The sequence below is a fragment of the Zingiber officinale genome, chromosome 8A (assembly GCF_018446385.1).
Source record: "Zingiber officinale cultivar Zhangliang chromosome 8A, Zo_v1.1, whole genome shotgun sequence".
NCBI lineage: Eukaryota > Viridiplantae > Streptophyta > Magnoliopsida > Zingiberales > Zingiberaceae > Zingiber > Zingiber officinale.
Window position 1 is genome coordinate 115,480,362 of NC_056000.1, and position 24,656 is coordinate 115,505,017.

The 24,656-nt window shown below is 34.6% G+C and overlaps 1 protein-coding gene across 1 annotated transcript; it reads left to right on the plus strand.

The window, feature by feature from the left end:
- The first annotated feature begins 17,841 nt into the window (after window positions 1-17,841).
- On the plus strand, window positions 17,842-18,682 carry LOC122011149 (auxin-induced in root cultures protein 12-like). Its single transcript, XM_042567572.1, has 2 exons — window positions 17,842-18,516; window positions 18,617-18,682. Exons 1-2 carry the CDS (start codon window positions 17,842-17,844, stop codon window positions 18,680-18,682), a joined length of 741 nt encoding a protein of 246 aa, XP_042423506.1.
- Window positions 18,683-24,656: the final 5,974 nt, after the last annotated feature.

Below are 24,656 nucleotides of genomic sequence, written 5' to 3' on the forward strand. Positions count from 1 at the left end.
TAAATTTCGTTCTTCCTTTAATCAGCTCCGCTCGCTTGGGCACTTGGCTATTGCACTCCGCTTAAGTTGCGGACTGGGTCGGAGGTTGCGGGTTCGTATCTCGGCCGAATCCCTTTTATTCCTATTTATTTTCTGTTTATTAACTACTACTTAAATAAATTTCACTCTTCCTTTAATCAGTAATGCCCGCTTGGGCACTTGGTCAGCCGAGACAACTTAAGGCTTTGCTTGACCGGAGGTCTCCGGTTCGAACCTTGGCTTAATTTTTTTATTTTTTTGCAACTTATTTCTTTTGGTAAAAATATCAAACGAACTCCAAAAATTACATAAAAATACTCTAAAAATTTCTAAAAATCTCTAGAATATTTCTAAAGCATTTCTAAATATTTTTAAGTGTTATTAGGACTCAAAATGAGGAAATTTGGGTCATTACAAATCTCCCATACCTTATAAAAAGTTCATCCTCGAACTTAGAATAATTCTGGATAATTCTGGATATTTCTACCTCATGCTGTCCTCACGCTCCCAAGTAATTTCCTCGTGCTTCTGGTTCTGTCAGATGACCTTTACTAGTGGTACTTCTTTGTCTCTTAGTCATCTTAACTTCTCGGTCCACCATCACTCATATCGCATCGTACCCATTAGTGGTCCTTGGAAGACCTGTTATAAAGTCCCTAGAGACCGCAGGTGCATTAGTCACACCAAATGGCATGACTACAAATTTGTAGTGTCCATATCTGGTCCTGGAAACTGTTCTGGGTGTATCACTTCTTTTCACTTCCAACTGATGGTACCCAGAGCGCAGGTCTATTTTAGAGCACGTTGTTGCCCCCCCCCCCTTTAGCTGATCAAATAGATCATCTATTCTGGGAAGAGGGTACTTGTCCTTAACTGTTACTTTGTTCAGTGCTCTAAAATCTATGCACATCCGCATAGATCTGTCTTTCTTCTTAACATCTAATTATGTAGAGAGAGAAAATCTGAAATTGTCTCTATACTCTCTAGACATATTAAAAAAAATATAGAAAGACAAACAAGAACTTTTATCTAGCTTAAGCACATATAAACAAATATTTCTAAGAATTTCTCTATACTACAAATAATAAGGAAAAGCATACTAAATAAAAGAATTTTAAATACTTTCTTACTTGAAGACGTCAAGGCTGTTGGAGTGTATACTGAAAGCCTAAGCTTTGTAAACATTCATTATGAATAAAGAATCACATTTGGTCTAATTATCTACATTTGTTTGTAGTTGTTCATTTAATTTATATTGTAGATAACATAGTATGTGGTGTCACATACAGAAGATGATGTTATCAGTACCTTATAAATTATAAACAGTAGCTCACGACCAGAATGGAAAGGAACAAACCATTAGAAGGTCGTAGTGTAATTAGGTATTAGTTTATCTTGACTATATAATTACACTAGTACACTCAGAGTGTATTGAGTAGGACCATTTGAGGTCGTTCCTTTTATACTGACTTTATAAAGGAACAAAGACCTCAGTTATTATGGAAGTGTGTGCTCTTAATCCTAATATAATAACAAGCACACATATTTGATATTTATTTCTTTAATTTATCAATGAGTGAGATTTAGTTCGTTCAATCAATAAACCCGATAAGTTGGGAAATGGTATTACTTATAGTGTGTGTTGTTGATTATAGAAGGAAACTGTGTCCTAGAGATACTAGGTTGATAATGTCCTCAAGAGGAGCTCATAAAGATTGTCATGTTAAACCCTGCAGGTGGACTTAGTCCGACATGATAATAAGGTTGAGTGGTACTACTCTTGGACTTAGATATTAATTAAATGAGTTGTCAGTAACTCACTTAATTAGTGGACATTCGATATCTTAAACACAGGGAGACTAACACACTCATAATAAGAAGGAGCCCAAAAATGTAATTTGGGATTGGTGCGGTAGTTCAATGATAGTTCTCTAGTGGAATGAATTATCATTGATAAAATTAAGTTGTGTGTTCGGGCGAACATGGGATGCTTAATTTTATCGGAGACCAAAACCAATTCCTCCTCTCGGTCCCTATCGTAGCCTCTTATTTATAGAGTACTATACCCACATATACCCACCTTCATACCCACCTAAGGGGCCGGCCAAGCTAGCTTGGGAACCAAGCTAGGGCCGGCCTAAGCTTGAGTTTAAGGTGGCCGGCCCTAGCTCAAGCTAGTAGGGCCGGCCATAATTAATTAAAAGAAAATTTAATTTTAATGTTTATTATTATGTGGAAGATTTAATTTAAAAGAGAATTAAAATTAAAATATCTCTCTTGTAAAAGATTTACAAAGATTAAAGAAAGAGATTAGATCTCTTTCCTTATTTGTAGATTGAGAGATGTTTTATTTTCTCTTTAAAATTATTCACATGTTAATAAAATTAAAATTATAGATATTTCCTTTTATTAACCATGAAGAGATTTTAAAGAGAAATTTTATTTTTTAAAATTTCCGGAAACAAATAAGGAAAGTTTTAATTGTTGATTGAAACTTGTCCAACTTGCTTCCTATTGATTTGGCCGGCCATCATTGTTTAATTGGGGAAATATTATTTTATTTTTCTCAATTAAATCATGTCAAGGAAATTAAGGAAAATTTATTGTAATTAAATTTCCTAATTTACCTAGGCCAAGGAATATAAAAGAAGGGGTGAGGGTGCCTTCATAAGACACAACATCTATTATTCCTCTCCCTCTTTTGTTCCTTGGTGTGGCCGGCCATCATCTCCTTCTCTTCCTCTTGTGGTGGCCGAACCTCTCCCTCTCCCTTGGAGTTCTTGTGGTGGCCGGATACTACTCGGAGAAGAAGAAGAAGAAGGAGAGAAAGCTAGCATCTCTTGGAGCTTGGTTAGTATTTTGGTTTTTCTCCTTGGTAAAGCTTTTCTTTTGTGGCTGAACCTTGCTTGGAGGAGAAGAAGGTGGTTGGTGGTTTCTCATCTTGGAAGATCATTGTCCACACAACGTCCGAGGTTTGAAGAGGAATACGGTAGAAGATCAAGAGGTTTTTTCTACAAGGTATAACTAGTAATTTCTATTTCCGCATCATGCTAGTTATTTATGGAAATAATACCAAATACAAGAGGCTTACGTTCTAGTATTTCGAATATATTTTTTTCGAAGTTGTGTTCTTTTGTTTCTTTCTTTTCCTTGTGATTTGATTGTTCTCTTTGGTTAACCTAAAGTTATTTTAGGAAATTAAATATTAGCTTTCTATTAAAGGTTTTGTCTAGTCGGTGGTGGTTGCTCCCATATCCAAGAAGGCCATGTGCCTCGCCACGTCAGTACTGGGAACCTTTTATGGAAATTAATATTTAATGGAATTAATAACTTAAGGAGACTTGGGTCGAACGTGTTAAGTTCCGCAGGAGATCCAAGTCAAAACCTAAAAGAACAAATAGATTAAGTTTTGGATCAAACGTGTTAAGTTCCGCAGGCGATCCAAAATTTAATTTAAAAGAACACATGGTAGCTAGGAAAAGGTTCAGACCTTTGTACAAAATTTTTGTACAGTGGAACCTATAGGTTTTCCGAGTAGCAACCAACAAAGGCTGGTGCTGATGTGTGATGCTGGAGAATAGGAACTGCTCTGATACCAACTTGTAACACCCCACCCTCCTCGCTACTTGTCTGTGAGGGTGGAGCGCTACTGGACTACTAACTTATCTTAACTAACATTGCACACATGTGAATATCTAAACATGCAATTAGTGGCAGCGGAAAACATAAATAACTAATCTACGCATAATTCCCAAGGACAACTAAGAGTCCAGCACGGTGCTACTGATAAAAATAAAATACTGATTCATAAGCTGATTTATCTTAATTACTTCTTCTTTAAATGTCTTGGCATTTTAACAAACACCTTGTGTGCCAAAATCCCTAAAGCCTTGACTTTGGGATCTACTTAAGGCCTTGGCCTTTTTCTTTCATTTCTTTATCTTTCTTATATTTGTTAATACCTCTAATAAAGAATGCTTCTTTAAAAACTGAAATGTTTAAACAAATTCTAACTTTGAAATGCATAAACAAAAATTTGCATACTATGTTAATCAAAATTCTGCATACTATACTAACAAAATTCTGCACTTGTAAGCTTAATAAAATTCTGCACTTGTAAACTTAATAAAATCTGCACTTGTAAGCTTAATAAAATCTACACTTGTAAACTTAATAAAATCTGCACTTGTAAGCTTAATAAAATCTGTAAATCTAATTAAGCTACTAGAGATCTAATTGGATCTTCCAATGCTAAACCATCAAAACTGCAATGCTAAACAATTCAAAATCTGTAATGCTACACATAGCTATTCCACACTAAAAATCTGTTAAAACTTGATACCTATGTAAAGCTTCTACTTTTATAGAGCAATAGAGATCTTTAAGCATGTTACAACATGATCTAAACTAGAATACTAAGCCAAAATCACAAACTGAAAACTAAATCTGCATACTCTACTAATCAAGATTCTGCATTCTATGCTACACAATTTCTGCATACTATGCAAACATAAATCTTGCACTATAATACTCAACCAAACTGCACTATAATCTTTTTTTTTAAAAAAACTGCACTATAAGTTCCACCAAAAATCTGCACTACAAGTTCCACCAAAAATCTGCACTACAAGTTCCACCAAAAATCTGCACTATAAATTTCACCAAAAATCTGCACTACAAGTTCCACCTAAAATCTGCACTATAAACTTAATTAAAATCTGCACTATAAGCTTAATTAAAATCTGCACTACAGGCTTAATTAAAATCTGCACTATAAGCTTAAATAAAAATCTGCACTATAAGCTTAATTAAAATCTGTATAAAAATCTGAATTTCTAATTTTAAGGAAAAAAACAAATCTTGGATCTACTCTAAATTCCCAAGCAAGTAAGCAACCACAATCCTTTACAGCATATTCCGAAAACTAAAAGAAACACTAAATCAAAGCTCGAAACTACCCTTACCGCAGGTGAGTAGCACTTACCTTGGCGTTCTTGGACTCACTACCGAAGAAGAAGGCTCCTAGGGCTTCGGCAAAACTCAAGCTCTCGGCAACTTCTTCGCATCTACTTGTTCTCCTCGCCAAGATGATCACGATGGTGGAGGAAGCCCTCGGATTTGGTCCTTGGCCGGCCACCGGAAACGATGCCCTAACCTTCCTTGCTCTCCGCCCGAGCACAACTGTCGCACGCTCAAAGAAGGGGAGAGGAGAATGGTTTTAGGTCACGGGAAAACAGAACATCAACTTATCCCTTTTTATAACTTAGTATTTCTGTTATGGCTTAAGATTAATTCGTTATTAATTTGTTCACAAAATACCTGGTGAACGCTTGGCTATCGCGCTTCGCCTAAATCTCTGACCGGGTCAAAGTTCGCGGGTTCGAATCTCGGTCGCATCTCTTTTATACTTAATTATTTTCTATTATTAACTACTACTTAAATAAATTTCGTTCTTCCTTTAATCAGCTCCGCCCGCTTGGGCACTTGGCTATTGCGCTCCGCTTAAGTTGTGGACTGGGTCGGACGTTGCGGGTTCGAATCTTGGCCGAATCCCTTTTATTCCTATTTATTTTCTGTTTATTAACTAGTACTTAAATAAATTTCACTCTTCCTTTAATCAGCAACGCCCGCTTGGGCACTTGGTCAGCCGAGACAACTTAAGGCTTTGCTTGACCGGAGGTCTCCGGTTCGAACCTTGGCTTATTTTTTTTATTTTTTTGCAACTTGTTTCTTTTGGTAAAAATACCAAACGAACTCCAAAAATTACATAAAAATACTCTAAAAATTTCTAAAAATCTCTAGAATATTTATAAAGCATTTCTAAATATTTTTAAGTGCTATTAGGACTCGGAATGAGGAAATTTGGGTTGTTACATGCGAACCAGGTGGAAGTCTGGACGGGTCGTGGATCGGACGTCCAACATGAAGACCGGAAGCCTCGGACGCTCAGCAAAAGTCCAGTCGGTCTGGAGGACCGAACTGGAAAAAGGTAACTTCTCCTGAGTGGAGTAGGTGAGGATGCGTTCCCCGGAAGAGGGAACAGTAGGCGTCGGTTCAACCTAGGGTTTCCGGGCGGAAATCCGAAGTCAGAACCGGACAGTCCGAAGACTGTCAAATTAAACTTTTATTTATATATATTCTGTTATATTCTAACTCTGTTTTGCAGGAGACTAACATTTTTGTGCAGGGGTAGAACTGACCGGGATCGGTCGACCGAACCCCCAAGCAGCAGATCAGATTTCCAGCTAGTGGATCGGGCTTGACCAGGGGATCGGTCGACCTAACCTGGTTATCGGTCGACTGAACCAGAGATAGGAGTTGACCAGATCGAAGCGGAGCGAGCGGATCGGGCGGATCGGATGAGAAGGAGACCATCTGATCGGTCGGCCGAACGTGGGGATCGGTCGATCGATTCGCTTCGGGTCAAATCTGATCCTGAGTTTCGAGGATCTGGATCAGATCTGTAAAGGCTATAAAAGGAGCCTCGGGCTGCAGCTTCCATGGAACGACAGACAGAATTCAAGTGATCCTTTAAAGTTGTGCACTGCTCCGAATCACTTCGACACTCCGACATTGACGACTAGCTTCTTCATCTTTTTGTATTGTCGGTATAAATTCTTTTGTACTCTAAAGTTGTAAAAAGATTTACGGATTGATAGTGATTGCCCACCAAAAGCGATCAACAATCGCGGACCTTGGAGTAGGAGTCGCCCAAGGCTCCGAACCAAGTAAACAATACTTAAGTCTTCTTTCTGTGTTGTGCTTTTAATTTCCACTGCTTAACTCGATTTTCCAAATATGAAAAGTGTGAAAGTCATGAGCGCTATTCCCCCCCCCCCCCCCCCTCTAGCGCTTCTCGATCCTACATATTCTCTCCTTCCTCTTCTCTCTTCTTGGCCGAAACACCTACTCTAGGTTGCTAGCACAACCTTAGGTGTTTTCCTTCTCCTACTTGTGAGTTTGTGAGACAAACGAAGGCAAGACTTATTTGTGCGGATACCATAGAGGTGTGAACGTGTGATCATGCTGTGATCCAAGCTATCTGGCGTCCGTGTGCACGCATCAAAGGTATAACTTTTTTCATGTTCTTTTAGAAAACTTAGTATATTTTTCTTTTCCCTTCCCATAGATCTCCTAGAGGAACTAGATGGTTTCCGCTCCACATAAGTGTGTTTAGCGCTCTAGTTCCTTACAGGGGCCTCTATACCTATTGAGTCCAACTGTTAGTTGTCAAGTCCTCGACCTACTTGGACTTTTCTACCTGACTTCCACGATCTGCTAAGACTTCCCTGCCTAGTCGCGACTAGATCTTTTCCGATTGAGTAAATAGCATGCACATTTAGTCAATATATCATGTCACAACAAGACTTAACTTGAACCTTTGACAATATCAAAACTCAAGTTCAATTCTGGTGCACTTTGCACCAACATAAATAAGTATAAGCTCTTTTGTCAACCTATCAGGAATCGTTGAACCTGCGGCTCCAAATCGTCGATTTTGAATCGTGGTGGGATCTACTTGATTGAAACATTTTTATTTTAAAAATTGATAATTTTAAAAAATATGATCATTATAAAATGCACCATGTATAAACTTTTAATCAATTACAAATATAAATAAGAAGTTTTTTTTAATTGCAAATATAGTTAACAATCTTTAAGCTTATGCAATTGATTAAAGAAGTTAATTTGTTTCATATATAAATAAAAGTCATGTTTCTATTCTTTCAAAATTTTTAGAGAATAAGTGTTTTTATATTTATATTTATTAGGAATTATTATTTGTTATCAAATAATTATTTGATCTTTAAATAGTATATTCAATATATTTAATTGGACTAATGTGCTTGGGAAGACGAATTTAAAAATACAGAAAAATTTTCCTAGCTATTTATTCCATACTATTTACTTCTTATTAAATAATTTTCATAGCTATTTATTCCATACTATTTACTTCTTATTAAATAATAGAGGGAGGGATTCATGAATATATTTGTGGATCATTTTTTTTATCCTTCTAAATTGGACGGAAAGCCAACGTAAGTTGCAAAATTTTTTTTCCTAGCTATTTATTCCATACTATTTTTTTTTATCGTAGATATAAAAAAAAATTATTATTTTAGTCGTCAAATTTGTTACAAATTTGGAAGGAAAAACTTATTTTCGTTGCAATTTGGCCAATGATAATTTTGTCATGAATTTCATGTTTGTTGTAGAATTTGTAACAAATTTGATGACAAATTTATAATTTATTGTCGATTTTGTTGCCAAATTCGTCCCTAATTTTACAGGACGAATATTATTTTTGTTACAAATTTGGCAATGAATTTGGTGACAAGTTGTCAACGAGAATTTTGGGATGAAAATTTTTTCGTCATAAAATTCGTTCCAAAAATTTTCATGATGAAAATTTTTTAAAAATTCATCCCAAAATTCATCCTGAGTGAGTTCATCCTTTACCGCATCTTTGCCTCAACTATGTGCGCTAACAAGCACCGAGCGAGGCTGTTGTGCGTCGTGAATGTGGCACCGCTTGAGGTGACTGTGCTAGAGGCACCGCGTGAGGCTGCTATGCCTTGCGTAGGTTGGCACCGCACAAGGCGGTTGCACCTTGCGCGAGTTGGCTTCATCTTCACCACCACCTTGTCGACCTGATGACGCCGCTGATATCGAGGACGATGTCGATCCATCCATCTAGGAGATTGGACACTCTAGAGAAGACAGAGGATGCATATCTGATCAGTTGATGAGGATGTCAGACGGGGTCAATCAGTGGTGGGACGGGTTGGTCTATGATAGACTAATCATTTGGTGGAACAGGACGGGTCAATTCGTCAACTTAGCGGATTAGCAAATTTCCAATCCAATCCAATCCAAAGCGGATTGCAGGTTTGACGGACCAACCCACGAGCCCATCAAATTTAAAAAAAAATATTTCATATCTTCAACGTTTTACATCAAAAAGATTTCATCAATCAAATATTTCATAAATATGTATTTTAAATATAAATGGACACTAACGACAACTTATGTGGGATGAAAAATATTATTTTTTATTTTAAAATTATAACAAAGAAAGATAATAAATTGACATAAAACTTAGTTTATATGTATTTCTCAACCTATGGAGTCCAACCCAAGCCCGTCACGGGTCGATTTGAGAGAGTCACGAGCCTAGGCAGGTCGACCCACAACGGACTTTGGTTGAAAATTTTCAACTCAACCTGCTTAAATTGTTTGACGGAGTGGGTCAACCCGACGGACCCACCCCAAATTAACGGCTCTACTTGATAATCCGACAACCTTTGTCCTCTTCGTCGGGCCAGATTTGATCTCTACGCGTTGGCAAGGGGTGAAGCTAAGAATATAGCGGAAGTAAATAATATATAATTTCAAAATAGTCAATAAATATATCTCAAAAAAAATTACACTGAAATTATGAGGGCAATTATAAACTAAAATAATACTAATAAAAAAAATTTAGGAGGGTTCGTCCGAAGTAGGGTTCATGGCGTACAAGATAGTGACAATGTTTCCATCAATGATGGAGCAGGTGGTGTTCCGCTGCACCGGCAAGTGGCCCGACGAGTGATATCTTGCCGAGGGCATCTTTCTGGTGTCCAACCTGGAAGACACAGCAGAGATCCTGCTTCTGTTGGTTTTTAACTATTCGATGTGCAACGGAAGATGTGAAAAATAGATTAAACATCTTTTAAAAAATTTTCACAACAAAATAATTTTGTTTAGATCGAACAAGTGGTCTTGTTTAATTATAAGAACTTTTATAAATTCTCTTATAATTTAACATACAAATATTATAATATTTTGTTTACAATTTTCTAAAAAAAAATTAGAATCATTACCTTGAGTTCGTGTCTACGATTTGCAGGTCGCCGAAGTTCTTTCAACTCCATGATCTTCCTCGCCAATTCTTCAAATCAACCGATGGACAAAAGTGTGGGCTAACTCTCCTAACTTTTCTTACAAAAATCAACTATAGAATTTTTATCAAAAATTCTCTTCCACTTTCAGAGAGAGAGAGAGAGAGAGAGACATGTATTATGCATATAAAAGTGGGAGAGAAAGAGAGAAATGTGTATTATAAAGTGAGAGAGAAAAAAGGGTAACGGTGTATTATATTTTGTGAGAATATTTATAATATTGTCAAATATTTGATTTTTCTCTTTTATATTTTATTTGTAATCAAATTACAAATAGAATATCTAAATATTTGATTTCTTTATCATATATATTTTATTTGTAATCAAATTACAATTATAGAATATTCCCTTTAGTTAAAATAATAAATAATTTTTTTAGTTAATAAATTTTATGAGAATAAATAATTAATCAAATTAATTATTAAGAGTATTATACGAAGATGGTTTAGGGACCATGGACCCATAATTTAAAGCTCCAATAAATTTAGATAAAATTAATTAAAGCTCTTTAATTAATTATCTAATTTATTAACTCCAAGATTATTCCACTAAAATCCGGAATTGTACTCTTGAGAATTATGGAACTTATTTACTCAAAAGATTTGAACAGTCCATTGATATATTTATTACCTATCGATCAACCCTCCATTCATGATTCACAAATAGAGCTCGGTGAAATTACCGTTTTACCTCTCTGTTTGTATCTAAAACCTTAAGTACCATTGATTCACTGGTGAACAATTAATTCATAATCTAATTATGAATTAAAGCGCTCAAACTATTCAGTGCTAGAATCGATACTCAAAAGAATCATTTTAGCATCCTTTCGGAAGTTACGGATTCCGTATCTATAAATCATATTTCTATCTGAATGTATAACTGAGTCTCCAAAATGTAAGTGTTACACTTATTATTTAAAATAGGTTTTAACAAACAAATCAAGAAACATGTTAATACAAACAAGGAGTCTATGACAACTCATGATTTAGATTGATCTACATATGATCATCTTAGCGATGTTGATTCGAGTCTTTGTAATGGTACTTAAACATACACTTAAATCACATTTGGTCCTTGTCCTATATAATCATATTATATAAAATACCTCTGTTTAGTGTCATTACACTGACTGTCCGGATAAGACTATCATATTCATAATATCAGCAGACTGCATTTATGATTACCAATTAAATATCCATACTTTAATTAATCATGGACATTTTAAATATATTATCTATGATTTTAACCCTCTTGTATATAACAATCTTATATACTAAAATCATAATTACAATAATATATTATGGATTTTAAGATATTCATTTTTATATAAATAAACATAAAACAATCAAACAATAAAATAAATATTTATTTTATTTAATTAACAATTAATAATAAATATCTGTTTTATGGGCATCTTCCCAACAGCTTCCCCAACTATCGAAGAAGCTATGCCAGCTAGCATGATTTTTACTTAGTCATTTTTCTTTCTCTTTTCCTTTTCCTTTCCACAGATATTCTTTTCTTTCCTTTTCCTTCCATCTTTTTTTCTTTCCCAACCCTCTATGGATTTTTTATCTGTAATTCCTTCGTCAATCCACGCCTCTAAGCAAATAGAGCATACGAGTTTGAAAAATCAAATTAGGTAGTTAATCCAAATGGCTGGGTTTTTTTAGATAGTTGGTTGGAACAATGATTTTGGATGAAACTCTTTCGATGGGTCAATTTCGCCATGTCTGGATGAAGTTAGGAGTTTCATAGGGAGAGAAAGATGTGTGTTTATATTTAGAGATTGTCATTCACCTTACATTTTTATACTGTTACACTTTTTGTACTAAAAAATTGAGGGAGGGCCGTTGCCATCGTCCCGAGCTCCCTCCGATCGTCATGGGTTAGGTGGTACATATTGGTTGACCGATTTAAATTAATAAAAAGATGGAAATTAAAAGGATGTATCTGATTATTAGAATTATTAAAAATATATGTTTTTTAAAAAACATGAATAAAAAGGATATTTTATCATATAAAAATAATCTTATTTTAATATTAGTGTACCAATTACAATGGAATAATTTAATTTGATGTGAAGAATTATAAAAAAAATTATTAAATTAATTAAAATTATTTTAACTTAATTTAAATTATTTCAATGCGATTAAAAATATCATAATATTATTCACTAGGGAAAAGTTGGGTTTACCGGCGAAATAAAATGGCCGGTAATATGGATTACCGGCTAAATATGTTTCGCTAGGGTTTGGCCGGTAATCCATGGTCGTTAAATAAGGGTACCCGACTATTATGTTGGCTGGTATTTTTTTAAACAATTACCGACCAAACAAATGGTCAGTAAACATTTTCAAAAATAACGGCCAAATATATATTTGGCTGGTATTTTTGTCCAAACAAATGGTCGATAATTTTTTTAAAAAAATCAGTCAAATATATATTTGGTCATAATTTTTGCCCAAATAAATGGTCAATAAATTTTGTTAATAATATCAGCCAAATGTACATTTGGCCGGTAAAATTTAAAAAATAAATGGATGATAAAATTTTACAAATAACGTCCAAATACAAATTTATTCGACGAATAATTTTTTTAAAATAACTACCAAATATATATAGCTGATAATATATTAAAAAAATTATCAACCCACATATATTTGGTCGGTATTTTCAATTCAATTACCAGCCAAAATACATTTAGTTGCTAAATTTTAAAAAATTATTTTTATTAATTTAATTATGAAGTGTTTCCACATAATAATAATTGATAAATTTCAAAACACTAATTAAATAACTGATAAAAAGATAAATTTTACCATACTATTAAATTATCTAAAAATGACAAAAGAAAGTAATGACAAAGTAAATTATAAAAGTATGTTACAATAAAATATCTAACTAAACATCAACTATTTATAGATAATCTTCTCCTTCGTAGGTAGGAGTTGACTCAGACTCGAGTAATCCACTATCTTGTTGTTGCATGAGGAGATGTTGTAATATTTTTTATGTCTTGACTTGTTGGGCCTTCAGTTTAGATATCTGCGCATCTTGTGCAACAATTATCTCTCGCATAACATCAATCTATGCTTATATATTAGATGATGTAGGAGTAGCAGATGTCGAAATCTTGTATGTCTTTGGTGGTGGTTTGGGTCCCAATCCTAATCCACGAATATAATAAAATTTGCGACCAAGTACTTCCTGATAACATTCAAAAGCTAAATTCTTAAAATCATCGAGGTGAGTGGAGAAATATCATCTTTTGTTGTTGTTGCTAAAAGTGAGGCCTTCTTATCATTATAGAGGGTGATCATCATTTCCTATATATTAAACAAATATATTTGAATATAAAAAACTTATCATACCAAAAATAAAATACAAATATGACAAAAATAATTATTAAATTATAACTTAATTACATATTGCTCTCGTGCAAGCATGCTCGTCACCCAACCTCCTCTGTGCAATAATATCGATGTCAAGCCTCAATTGCATCATGCCCCTTGCAATTTTATTAAAAAAATAAACATCATGTCATTAGTAAAAAAACAATAAAAAAAATATTTATATACCTTGTCGTGAAAATGTTGGAGTCATAGTTGGTGAATCTGGATGACTGATAGATGGAGGAACAACTAATGTGGTTGTAGCATTTGGTGTTGTTTGCGAAAGTCTAACATCAATAGAAATAGAGGATTGCTCAGTTGATATGGTTAAACTAGTTTGTAAGTGAAGTGGTTTGGATGACATCTGCATTTTTTTTAAAAAAAAAAGACTTAGTAAGTTAATAATTTAAATAAAAATATGGAAAAATGGTATATAGATATAAACATGCTTAACAATTCTTGATGCATATCCAAATAATAATATTCATGAATGAGACTAGACATGCTCAACAATCCGTGACTATTAATTATACACTAGATCAACTTATAATACTAAATTTGGTTTCAGTTTATATTTCAATTTCCTCAACTAGCATTTATTCCTCTCATATCTCTCACATAATGATAATGTTGTCTCATTATCTCATTCTAAAAGTATTGATAAGTAATAAAATAACACCTTCATCATCATCATATAAATATATATATAGAGAGAGTTTTGATCTCCTGCGCGACGCGCACAGTGCACGACTATGTGCATCGCGCAGGAGATCAATTAATAGCTTTTTTTAATTTTTTTAATTTTTTTAATATTTTAAATTAAAAAATTAGCATTTCCTTATATAAATTTTTAATATATTAATATATCCCCTCAACATATTACAATACTCAATAAATACTTAAATTAATTTTATTTTAATTTTTTTTTAAACCAAACACTATAACCTAATTGGGAAGTTTGAACCCTAGAGGTAAAATCTAAGCTTTGATACTATAACCCAAAGCCTGAACCCTAGAGGTAAAATCTAAAAAAAAAAAAAAGATTTGAAACTATAACTCAAAGCCTGAACCCTAAAGGTAAAATCTAAAAAAAAAATAACTTTGATATATAACCCAAAGTCTGAACCCTAGAGGTAAAATCTAAAAAAAAATAGCTTTGATACTATAATCCAAAGCCTGAACCCTAAATAGCTTTGATACTATAACCCAAAGCCTGAACCCTAGAGGTAAAATCTAAAAAAAAAAATAGCTTTGATACTATAACCCAAAGCTTGAACCCTAAAAATAAAATCTTAAAAAAAAAATTATTTTTTTAATTCAAAATTAAAAAAAAATAACAAAACACAGTTAATTAAAAAAAATAATATTTCTTTATATAAGTAGCTAATACATTACGATATCCCCTTAACATATTACAATACTCTGTAAATACTTAAATTTATTTCATTTTTAATTTTTTTTAACTAAATATTATAATCCAATTGGAAAATCTAAACCCTAGAGGTAAAATCTTTTTTAAAAAAATTAACTGGAAAATTATATCCCAATTAGGATGCCTGAACCCTACCAATAAAATCATAAAAAAATATATTTTATTTATTTTTTTAATCAAAAAAAAATCATGCTCGACGCATGTCGCACAATATATCAAAATCATATATATATATATATATATATATATATATATATATATATATATATATATATATATATATATATATATATATATATATATATATATATATATATATATATATATATATATTGTTGTTGTTGTTTTTACATGATAAATGATGGTTAAATTATGCATAAACAAAGTTATTTTGAATAATGAGTTTATCAATAAGATGGATGATGAACTAGATGACATGATACGCAAACCTTTTGTAGGAAATCAATATAGGCCAATCTTGATCAAATAAGTGGCATACTAAAATCTAAGCTTGGAATGTCCTGCTAAAAGGGATTTAGCCATGAGCCATACTCAAAATTTAGAAAAAAAAATTGTCACCTTGGTTCTAGCAGAGGGAAGATCGCCTGATTTTTTTAGAATAATCTGGAGACTAAGTTGTCGCTTAAATGACAAAAGGGATGAAGCAAATCTGTGATATATTTTTTCAAGGGGCAAATAATAAGACTAAAAGGTGAAAGACGTCTACTTGTAAGAGAGGTGGATGTTGTAGAAGCATAGAGGGTGAAGCGGGTGATTAAATAGATATGCAAGTCAAATTGACTAGCAATATGAAACTTGATACAGTAAGATTATTAGACAAGTGTTGGGATCGCCAACTAACATTGCGAGAAAAAAACAAAGTATGATGAAGTGCAGTATTGTGAGAGGAATGTGGCATCATCGTCAGCAGTTGGTATAGATGGAGGTGTGGCGACAGAGGTTAGGCGGCTACTGCGGACGCGCGTGAGGAAGAGAAGAGGAAGGAGAGTAGCGGCGGAAATAAAAACTCAGGTTTTTTTGAAGAATATGAAGGGTTTTCGTTGAGAAGCCGCAAAAAGGTGTAAATAAAGACATGGAATTAAAAGTTTGTATTTTGATGAGGAAGATGAAGGGTTTTTCAAAGGGGCGTGTAAACAAAGATAAAATAAGGCTATGTTTAGTTGGGTGTAATATAATCTAGTTTATAATGTAATTAAATTTGTAATGTAATGTAATGTAATCTTGATTACATTATTATGTTTGGTAATGTAATGTATGTAATCTTTGATTACAATTACAAGGATGATTACATTCTTTTGTTTGGTGTCCATTATTTTTTATACAGAATGTAATTCGTATTATTATAAGATGAAAAAAAAATCCTGCGACCTCTACTGACGGTCGCCGCACCTCTGCCGGAGCTTGTGGAAACCAACAGTCGCCGCCATTGGCCTCCGCCGCCACCAGCAACCGTCGGCCGCCGGCAACCTACAACCGGCGACGGCAACGACCGCCGCCTACGGAGGCGGCCGAAGGCGGCAACGGCCAGCGGTGGGCGATGACGACCGACGACGGTGGGCGACGGCAGTCACGATGGACTAGGGGAAAAGCCAATTATTTTAAATGCAAAAAATTCTTCAGCGTAGGGAAAAACCAATCAAACCGAGCTCGAATCTCTTATTGTTCAACTCAGCTCGGTTCAATTACACCTCTAGTTGACAAATATAACTTTGGTTAATAAAATATAACTTTGGTCATAACAAATATAACTTAAAAAAATGGCTGATAAATCTAATTTTGATTAGTATAAAAATTAAATATTATCAGTTTAATTTTGGCCAGTAAAAATTTACACATCATCGACCAAATAAATTTGGTTAGTACAAAAAATTAAATATTACTGACCAATCTAACTTTTGTCAATAATAAACTAAATATACTAGCCAATTTTAATTTTGGCCAGTAAACTTATTATCGGCCAAATAGATTTGGTAAGTAAATTACTAACCAAATATAACACTATGGTCTGTAAAAAATTAAATATTATTAGCCAAATTTAATTTTTACTCGTAGAAAACTACACATTACCAGTCAAATATATTTGATTAGTAAAAAATTAAATATTACCGACCAAATTTAACTTTAGTCGGTCAAAACTTAAATATTAACAGTCAAATCAAACTTTGGACAATAAAAAAATATACATTACCAGTCAAATTTAACTTTGACCGGTAATAATTAAAATTATTTGTCAAAATAAATTTTAGCCGGTAATTATAATTATTTACCAGCTAAATTCATTAATTCAATTTGGACAGAAAATATTGGCCGAAAAACCTAACTTTTCCAGTAGTGATTGTAGCAACCTCTAACTACCATAAATATTTGATCCATTTAAAATTTAAATTTAGCAATTTCCTAATGAACCCGGTAGCATTTAACATAGGGCGATCAATAAGATCGATCATTTGAAAATTTTTCATTGATCATCTAGATAAATTATAGGCAAATTTTAACTATTCATTGCCATAATATCGGAATAAGATTATTTCCATAATGCAAAATATAATAGAAAGTAATTTTAATTTTTTTTATATATATCTCAAAAGGGATTCTAATAAAAGGAAATGAATCGCAAAACGTTAGAAACTAATAAAATGTTACTTTTTTACTAAATATTTTATTTACCCTGGTCCTCAAATTTTAGAAACAACGTATGCTAATAATATTATTTAAATATTTTAAGATTCGTTTTAATAGGCTTATATTCTAAAAAGAGCTATCTATACACGCAATTGCAAATTTATATGTCATGAATTCAATTTTACTTTATTTGACGCGTATTATTTACCAAATTGCAATATCGAATTATGTAACCAACTTCTAGAAATTAATCCATCGTCCCAATTCTCTCAACGAATGCATACTCACCACGTGTACTATTCGAATTAAAATTATGATATTATTCCTTATTTATTCCCGCCCAATTTCCTATAAATTCCATCACCGCCTTAGAAACAGGGCAAGCCCTTGCCTGTGAATTCTGATTGAAGCCATGGCGGCCGGATCTCACAACTTTGCCCTCCTCTGCGCCCTCCTCTTCGCCGCTTCCGCCTCCGTCTCCGCCGCCGGTGGTTGCTCCTCCGACAAATTCTCCTCGAACCGCACCTTCGCCCACTGCCTCGACCTCCCCCAACTCAACTCCTCTTTGCACTTCACCTATGATTCCGCCGCCCGCAGCTTGTCGATCGCTTTCGTGGCTCCACCGGATAAGCCCGAGGGGTGGGTCGCGTGGGCCATCAACCCGACCGGAGGCGGCATGAGGGGGAGCCAGACCTTGATCGGGTTCCACCAGGCCGACGGGACGCTGGCGGTGAAGACCTACAACATCTCTGGGTACGGCCCGATCTCGGAGGCCCCGATCGCGTTCGATACTTCGGATCTCGCGGCGGAGTTGTCCGGAGGCACGATGAGGATCTTCGGGAAGTTGGTGCTGCCCAAGGAGATGACGACGACGACGGTGGAGCAGGTGTGGCAGGTCGGAGAGACCGTGGCCAACGGCGTGCCTCAGAAGCACAGGTTCGACAAAGAGAACCTGGAGTCCAAGGGGTTTGTGGATCTCAGCAATGGCGTGATCGTTCCATCTCCGGCTCCCGCTCCGGCTCCGGCCGCAAACTGTACCTCTCCCCCTGCCCCTGCCCCCTCCGCTTCAGGAAGCAACAAAATCAATGTGAGTGAAATTAAATTAAATTTGAAAACAATGATTTTTTTTTTCAAATTAATTTTTTTATATATTTTATAAAATAATTTTTTTTTGTATTTATTTGCAGGTGAATGGAATTGGTACCGCTGTGGCTTTGATGGTTTCGCTTGCTGCTGGATTTCTATTTTATTAAAATAATTGCGACTCTTTAATTTTATCATGTTTTTGAAATTGTTTGATTTTTCGTTAACTTTGGATCCAATAATTAGTCGTGTAGTATTATGAATAAATTTGGAATTTGAATATTATTTGGTTGGAATATATATACTTTCCATTATCGTTAATTATTATCGCAAGATAATTGTTGCTTGGGTCTTTTACCTCTGATAAGAAAGCATGTCTTGTTCCCGTGAGTGTGGTATAATAATAAAACACTTAAATAAAAACAAAAACAAAAAATCAAACTCGGTTGAATATTTTAAAAGTCAATCTTTAAATGTAATTTTAGTATCAGTAAATTACAAGAAATATTTTACTCTAGCACCTCATGCAAAACTGCGTTGATATGTGGAAGCTTTTGAATTTAATTATTGACAGTAAAAAATAAAATCATCACCTCGATAAAGTAACGCATGTAAAGAGGGGTAAGACATTCTGTTTTCGTCGCAATATCTTTACCTTAACCAATTGTGCTAACTCGTGGTTACTTGCAGGGGTGAAACCCATCGTATTATATAACAAGTCTTTCATAAGATATATAAATCCCAGAAAATTTATTATTATTATTATGTTTTGCTTTATAAGATTTCTCATCAAATTTGGATAATTTTAGATATGGAGAAGAGGACATACTAAACTAGTTAGAAAATTTATAATTGACTTTGGGTATTTAGATTAGATAATATATTTCTATAAAGAGGGCTAAAGCTGAGACTATCCCGTCTTATAGCTCACCTCTTGTTCAATAAAGTCTACCAAAATTTAAATGATATATTGTTATAAAAAAATTTAATATAATAAAAATTTATACTGATATCATGATACAAATTTCATTCGATATATCAATTTTGATAGATGCATGGCAACGAGCAGCAAACTGTAAAAAATATTTTAAGTGCATATTTAGGTATGTTTTTTACCGCACTCTCGTTTCTGAAGTTCTCTTATTATTTCATAATATTTATTTATTTATAGTATTTTACCAAAGGTCTAGCACACTTCTTTCCCGCACTTTTTATTAAAAAAAATAAAATAAATCCGCTGGTTCCCCATCTTTCTTGACTTTTCTTCCGGCGCCGAGTCGACTTAATGTCAGCCATTTCTTTCGCCCCTTTGCCTCCGGCCGATAAATAGGAACACTGACATGTTTTTAGATATATTTTTAGGAGACGGTACTGTCAACATGGAATACGGTCAGTATTGGATAGTACAACGGATAAATCGAAGGATGTGATCATGATTAATTGGAGAACATATCTATGATCATGTATCTATGATCAATTAAAGAATATATCCATGACTAATAGGAGAGTGTGCCAATACCTTGAAAAGTGCGCACGTCGTCACCAGGGTATTATATAAAGGGGGTTCGGATATGGGAGAGTCATATCCCCAGCTTTTCGTCTCCACGATTTTTAGACGAAATCATATTAGCGTGGTCTGCGGGCTGATGTTATATGTCGAACTCACTCAGCTCCGTTGTCCATTTGATCAGTTGTCCAGATGCCTCTAGGTTAAGAAGGACTCTTCCCAAGGGATTATTGGTCATCACAACGACCGGATGTGAAACGAAGTACGGACGAAGTCTCCAAACGGTGAGTACTAGTGTGCAAGCCAATTTTTGAGACAGGTATAGCGGGATTCTGCATCTTTTAATATATGACTCAAAAAATATACAAGTTGTTGCTCAGAGTCGTTCTGGCGTACCAACGCTGAGTCAACTGCATACTCGGTGAATGACAAGTAAATTATTAGCGGCTCGCCAGCGATGGGATTGGTCAATACAAGCAAGGAGGTTAGGTACTCCTTGAGCTCTTCCAGTGCCTTGTCGCATTCCGCGTTCTACTAAAACTTAGTCGTTCGACGCAAGATCTTGAAGAACGGATGACTCTCTGACTTGACACTGACTTGCTTATGCTTTTAAATCAGAGTGTGGTATACATTCAATCAACGTAACAGTCATATCCCCAACTTTCTATCTCCATGATTTTCGGATATGATCATATTTAATATGATCATATCCGAAAATCGTGGAGATGAAAAACTAGGGATGTAGTTGTTGCGTTGACTGATGTAGACCACGCTTCGATCTGCAAGCACAAGAAATATCAATGTCAAGTTAGGGAAGGGGTTCCCGGCGTTGACCCTCCGACACTCAAGTCAGTCACCGGCAAGAAGAAGAAGACAAAACAACAGTAGCACAAACACAAACGGTGAATAATGCGTACCTCCGCCAGTGTACGGACCCCCCCTTTATATAATACCCTAGTGGGTGACGTGTGTGCTTTTCAATGCATTGGCACACTCTCCCATTGGTTATGGACATATTCTCCAATTGGTCATAGACATATGGTCATGGGCACGTTCTCCAATTGGTCGTGGGTGCGTCCTTCGATTTGTCTGTCATACGATCCGCCTATTGACCTTACCCCGTGTCGCCGGCATCATCTCCCAAAAGTATATCCAAAGACACGTTAGTGCTCCCGCTGATCAGCCAAGCGGGATAGTCGCTCGGTCAAGTACTCCTCCTCTCGGAAGGACTCGGCTACTTTTCCATGCGACGATGGTTTCGATGGTATGTTCTTGCCCAATCGGGATAACGCTTTGGTCATATTCACGCTTCTCCGCTTAGTGACGACCATCTGATGATCTTGGCTGAACTGGCGCTTCGCTTGGACCGACCCTTTGCTGGTCGGGCAATACATGCCTGATCGACCACTGTAGGAGATATCCGCTCGGCCCCTTCGCGTCTAGCCCTTTGCCGTTGACTTCATTGACTTTGACCTCCACGTTGACTACTGCGTTTGACCCGTACTTAGTGGACTCCTCTTTATCACCACATCATGTGTCATTGGTGAATTAAATTTGATCAGATGACCCAATCTACGTCTCTAGCATTGCCAGAGAATTTGATGCTCGAAGGTGACCTCCGCATCCCGGAGCTGGTCAATAGGTGGGTGGATCTGGAGTGCTCGGAGATGGAGACGAAGTCGTCCTTGTTCTTGGAGATAATCATCGAGATCGCCCACTGCCGCCCCTGATTCGCTAGGCTGAAGGTGCACGGGCTGACGGGGGTGAGGACGACAAGGCCATGGAGCAGTGGTTGTCAGAGCAGTGCCACCAGGAGCTACCTAACCAAGGATGAGCTAGTGGTGGTCATCAACGCAGCGGAAATCGGAGACGTTGACCATGAGGGACTGCCTAGGATTCCAACTGGACAAAGAGATTCTCAAACTAGACGCACACGTCGGGCGATTCGAGAAAGAGGGCTCAAAGCTGTTAGATGAAATGAGTCAGAGTTGCAGAGCACTGAAACATTCTACTTGTGATCGGAAGATCCATCCAGCTTAGGGCTGCAAACGAATCAAGCCGGCTCGCGAGCTTTTCGAACCGGCTCGAAAAATATTCAATTCGTATTCGAATTTATCGAATTCGAGCCGAACTCGAACATGTTCGAACTTTTTTCGAGTCGAACTCGAGCCCAAATTATATTGTTCGAGCCGCTCGCGAACCGCTAGTGAGCCTTAATATTTATTAATATAAGTTAAATATATATTAAATAAATAAATTTCGAACCTTTCGAACTTATTTTTGAGTAATAATTCAAATAGTTCGTGAACATGTTCAAATATTCTGAGTCGAACTCGAACCCGAGCCCTAATTCGAATTGAACTCAAATCAAACATTTTGAATTTTTCAAGCTTTGAATCGAGCTCGAACTCGAATATACCTATTTCGAGCCGAATTCGAACCTTAAATTTTTCTACATATTCGACTTGATTTGATTCGTTTACACCCTTACTCTAGCCAGCTGTCCCGAGCAGTAGATTTACAGCATCTCCAATGCAAGGTTTTTAAAGAGATTTGTAAAATGAAAAAACTAAATAAAAAAGTTCTAACTATTGTGGATGTAAGGTTTGAAGTTTGTTGTTAAAGAACAGTAGTGAAATTTCAAAGCTGCTTTTTTGTGTTGAAATTGATATAGTATGCATGTAGTCATGCAATTACATATTATAAAATGAATAGTACTAAATGGTCAAAATCTGGCTTGTCAGAATACATATATGCATACATATATATGAATATTTTAATAATATCATATGTATATATTAATTATATGCATGTACATGCATACATTATAATTGGAAGATAGATATTTCTAGCTGGTCAGATTCTGACCAACAAAATTTACTATTATAAAATAGAGCGCACACAAAATCATTTAAAGCTCTAACTATTTGAGATGTTTCAATAAATTTTTAGAATATTGATGTGACATGATGTGATATATTAAGATCATTAAAAAAGTTTTATAAAACTTTAATTATTGAAGATGTCGTTGTTTTTAAAAATAAAAAGGGCATTTTGATTTTGGGAAGTGTGTTGTTTGAGACATGTATATAAGTGCAGTGCGCGTTTTGGGAATTTCAAAAACTTAAATGCATGCTCATTTTTTTTTAACATGAACCAAGTTGAACCATGAAAAAAAAAATCTTCATAAAAAATAAACTCTAACACTAGCTAATAAACTCTAACACTAGCTCCAGTGGCCCGTGAACAATATTCATAAATAATACTATAAATTTATACTATTAATAAAATTTTTATCAACACATTAAATAAATAAATTTAAATTATTAAATTTAATAATCAATCAAATAAATAAAACTTTCAAACAATTAAAATAAATTTGAATTGAGAACTTGACAATATCTAAACGAAAATACACTCAAGTCAAACTTAAATTAAAAACTTGACAATATCTAAATAAATCAAACTTAAACTCATTAAAATAAATTAAATCAAATTTAAATAATTATTTTAAATATTTAATTTATTTTAACCTCAATTTTATTAAATTACTTTATCAAATGAATTTTAACACAACTCGGCATGACTTGTTTATAGCCTTATATGTACTTGTCCAGAAAAGCAATGGACAGGTGCAGCTGTAAAATCACAGCCAGATGAGATGATCATGGAATCATTCCTCGGTCACATCCACTTAGTCATATGCTCGGAATGGCAATCCTAAGCCGGATTAATTTGAGATCGGATAATTTTTAGAACATGCCGGAAATATTTTTTTAAAAACTTGTTCATTCAGCATAATACAAAATAAATATTCAAAACTCAAAATTTTGGAACAAAACTGTCCAATATGAACTAAACAAATATTTTAAATGATTTTAATGACAAATCATTCGGAGTCTTTCGAAAAAATTTTAAACAATATTTTTTAAAATTAAGAATGAGTGATTATGTATTAAATAAACTTCAATTTAATATATTATACATTCGATTTAATATATTATACATCCATGATAAGACTGAATTAAAAAATTACGACATATCAAAGTGTAAAATCGTAAGATCATAAAATTTAATATATTATACATCCATGATAAGACCGAATTAAAAAATTATGACATATCAAAGTGTAGAATCGTAGATCATAAAATCATACTGATCCCATTGATCTTTTATGATCCCAACAGTCCTGAGCTCCGATTCTACTAAAAAACCAATCCATGCCTAATTGATTTAGTGCTTCCAGATCATACAAATCCAGATTATGATTTTGCAAACCATGGTTGAATCCATAATATAATAAATTACAATTATTCATGTACTCCCTCCATGGCCTCATATCCCTTTACTTCGACGAAAAGTTAGGAGGTAAAAAAAGTTTATTAGAATAAAAAGTAATACCACTCGCTCCAAACAGTCAATACTGCCAACTTCATGACAAAATACAAACAAATATATCACAGAGAATATTTTACAAGTACAGCGGCCAAATTACATAGATCTAATCTGTAACGAAGTCCATTATATATTTGTGTTATTTTTACTACACCCTTTTCTATTTTTCATCCAAGTAGACAGACCCCTCTACTATCTACATCTGTGCTAAAAATATCGTATGCAATAAGACACCAACAGCG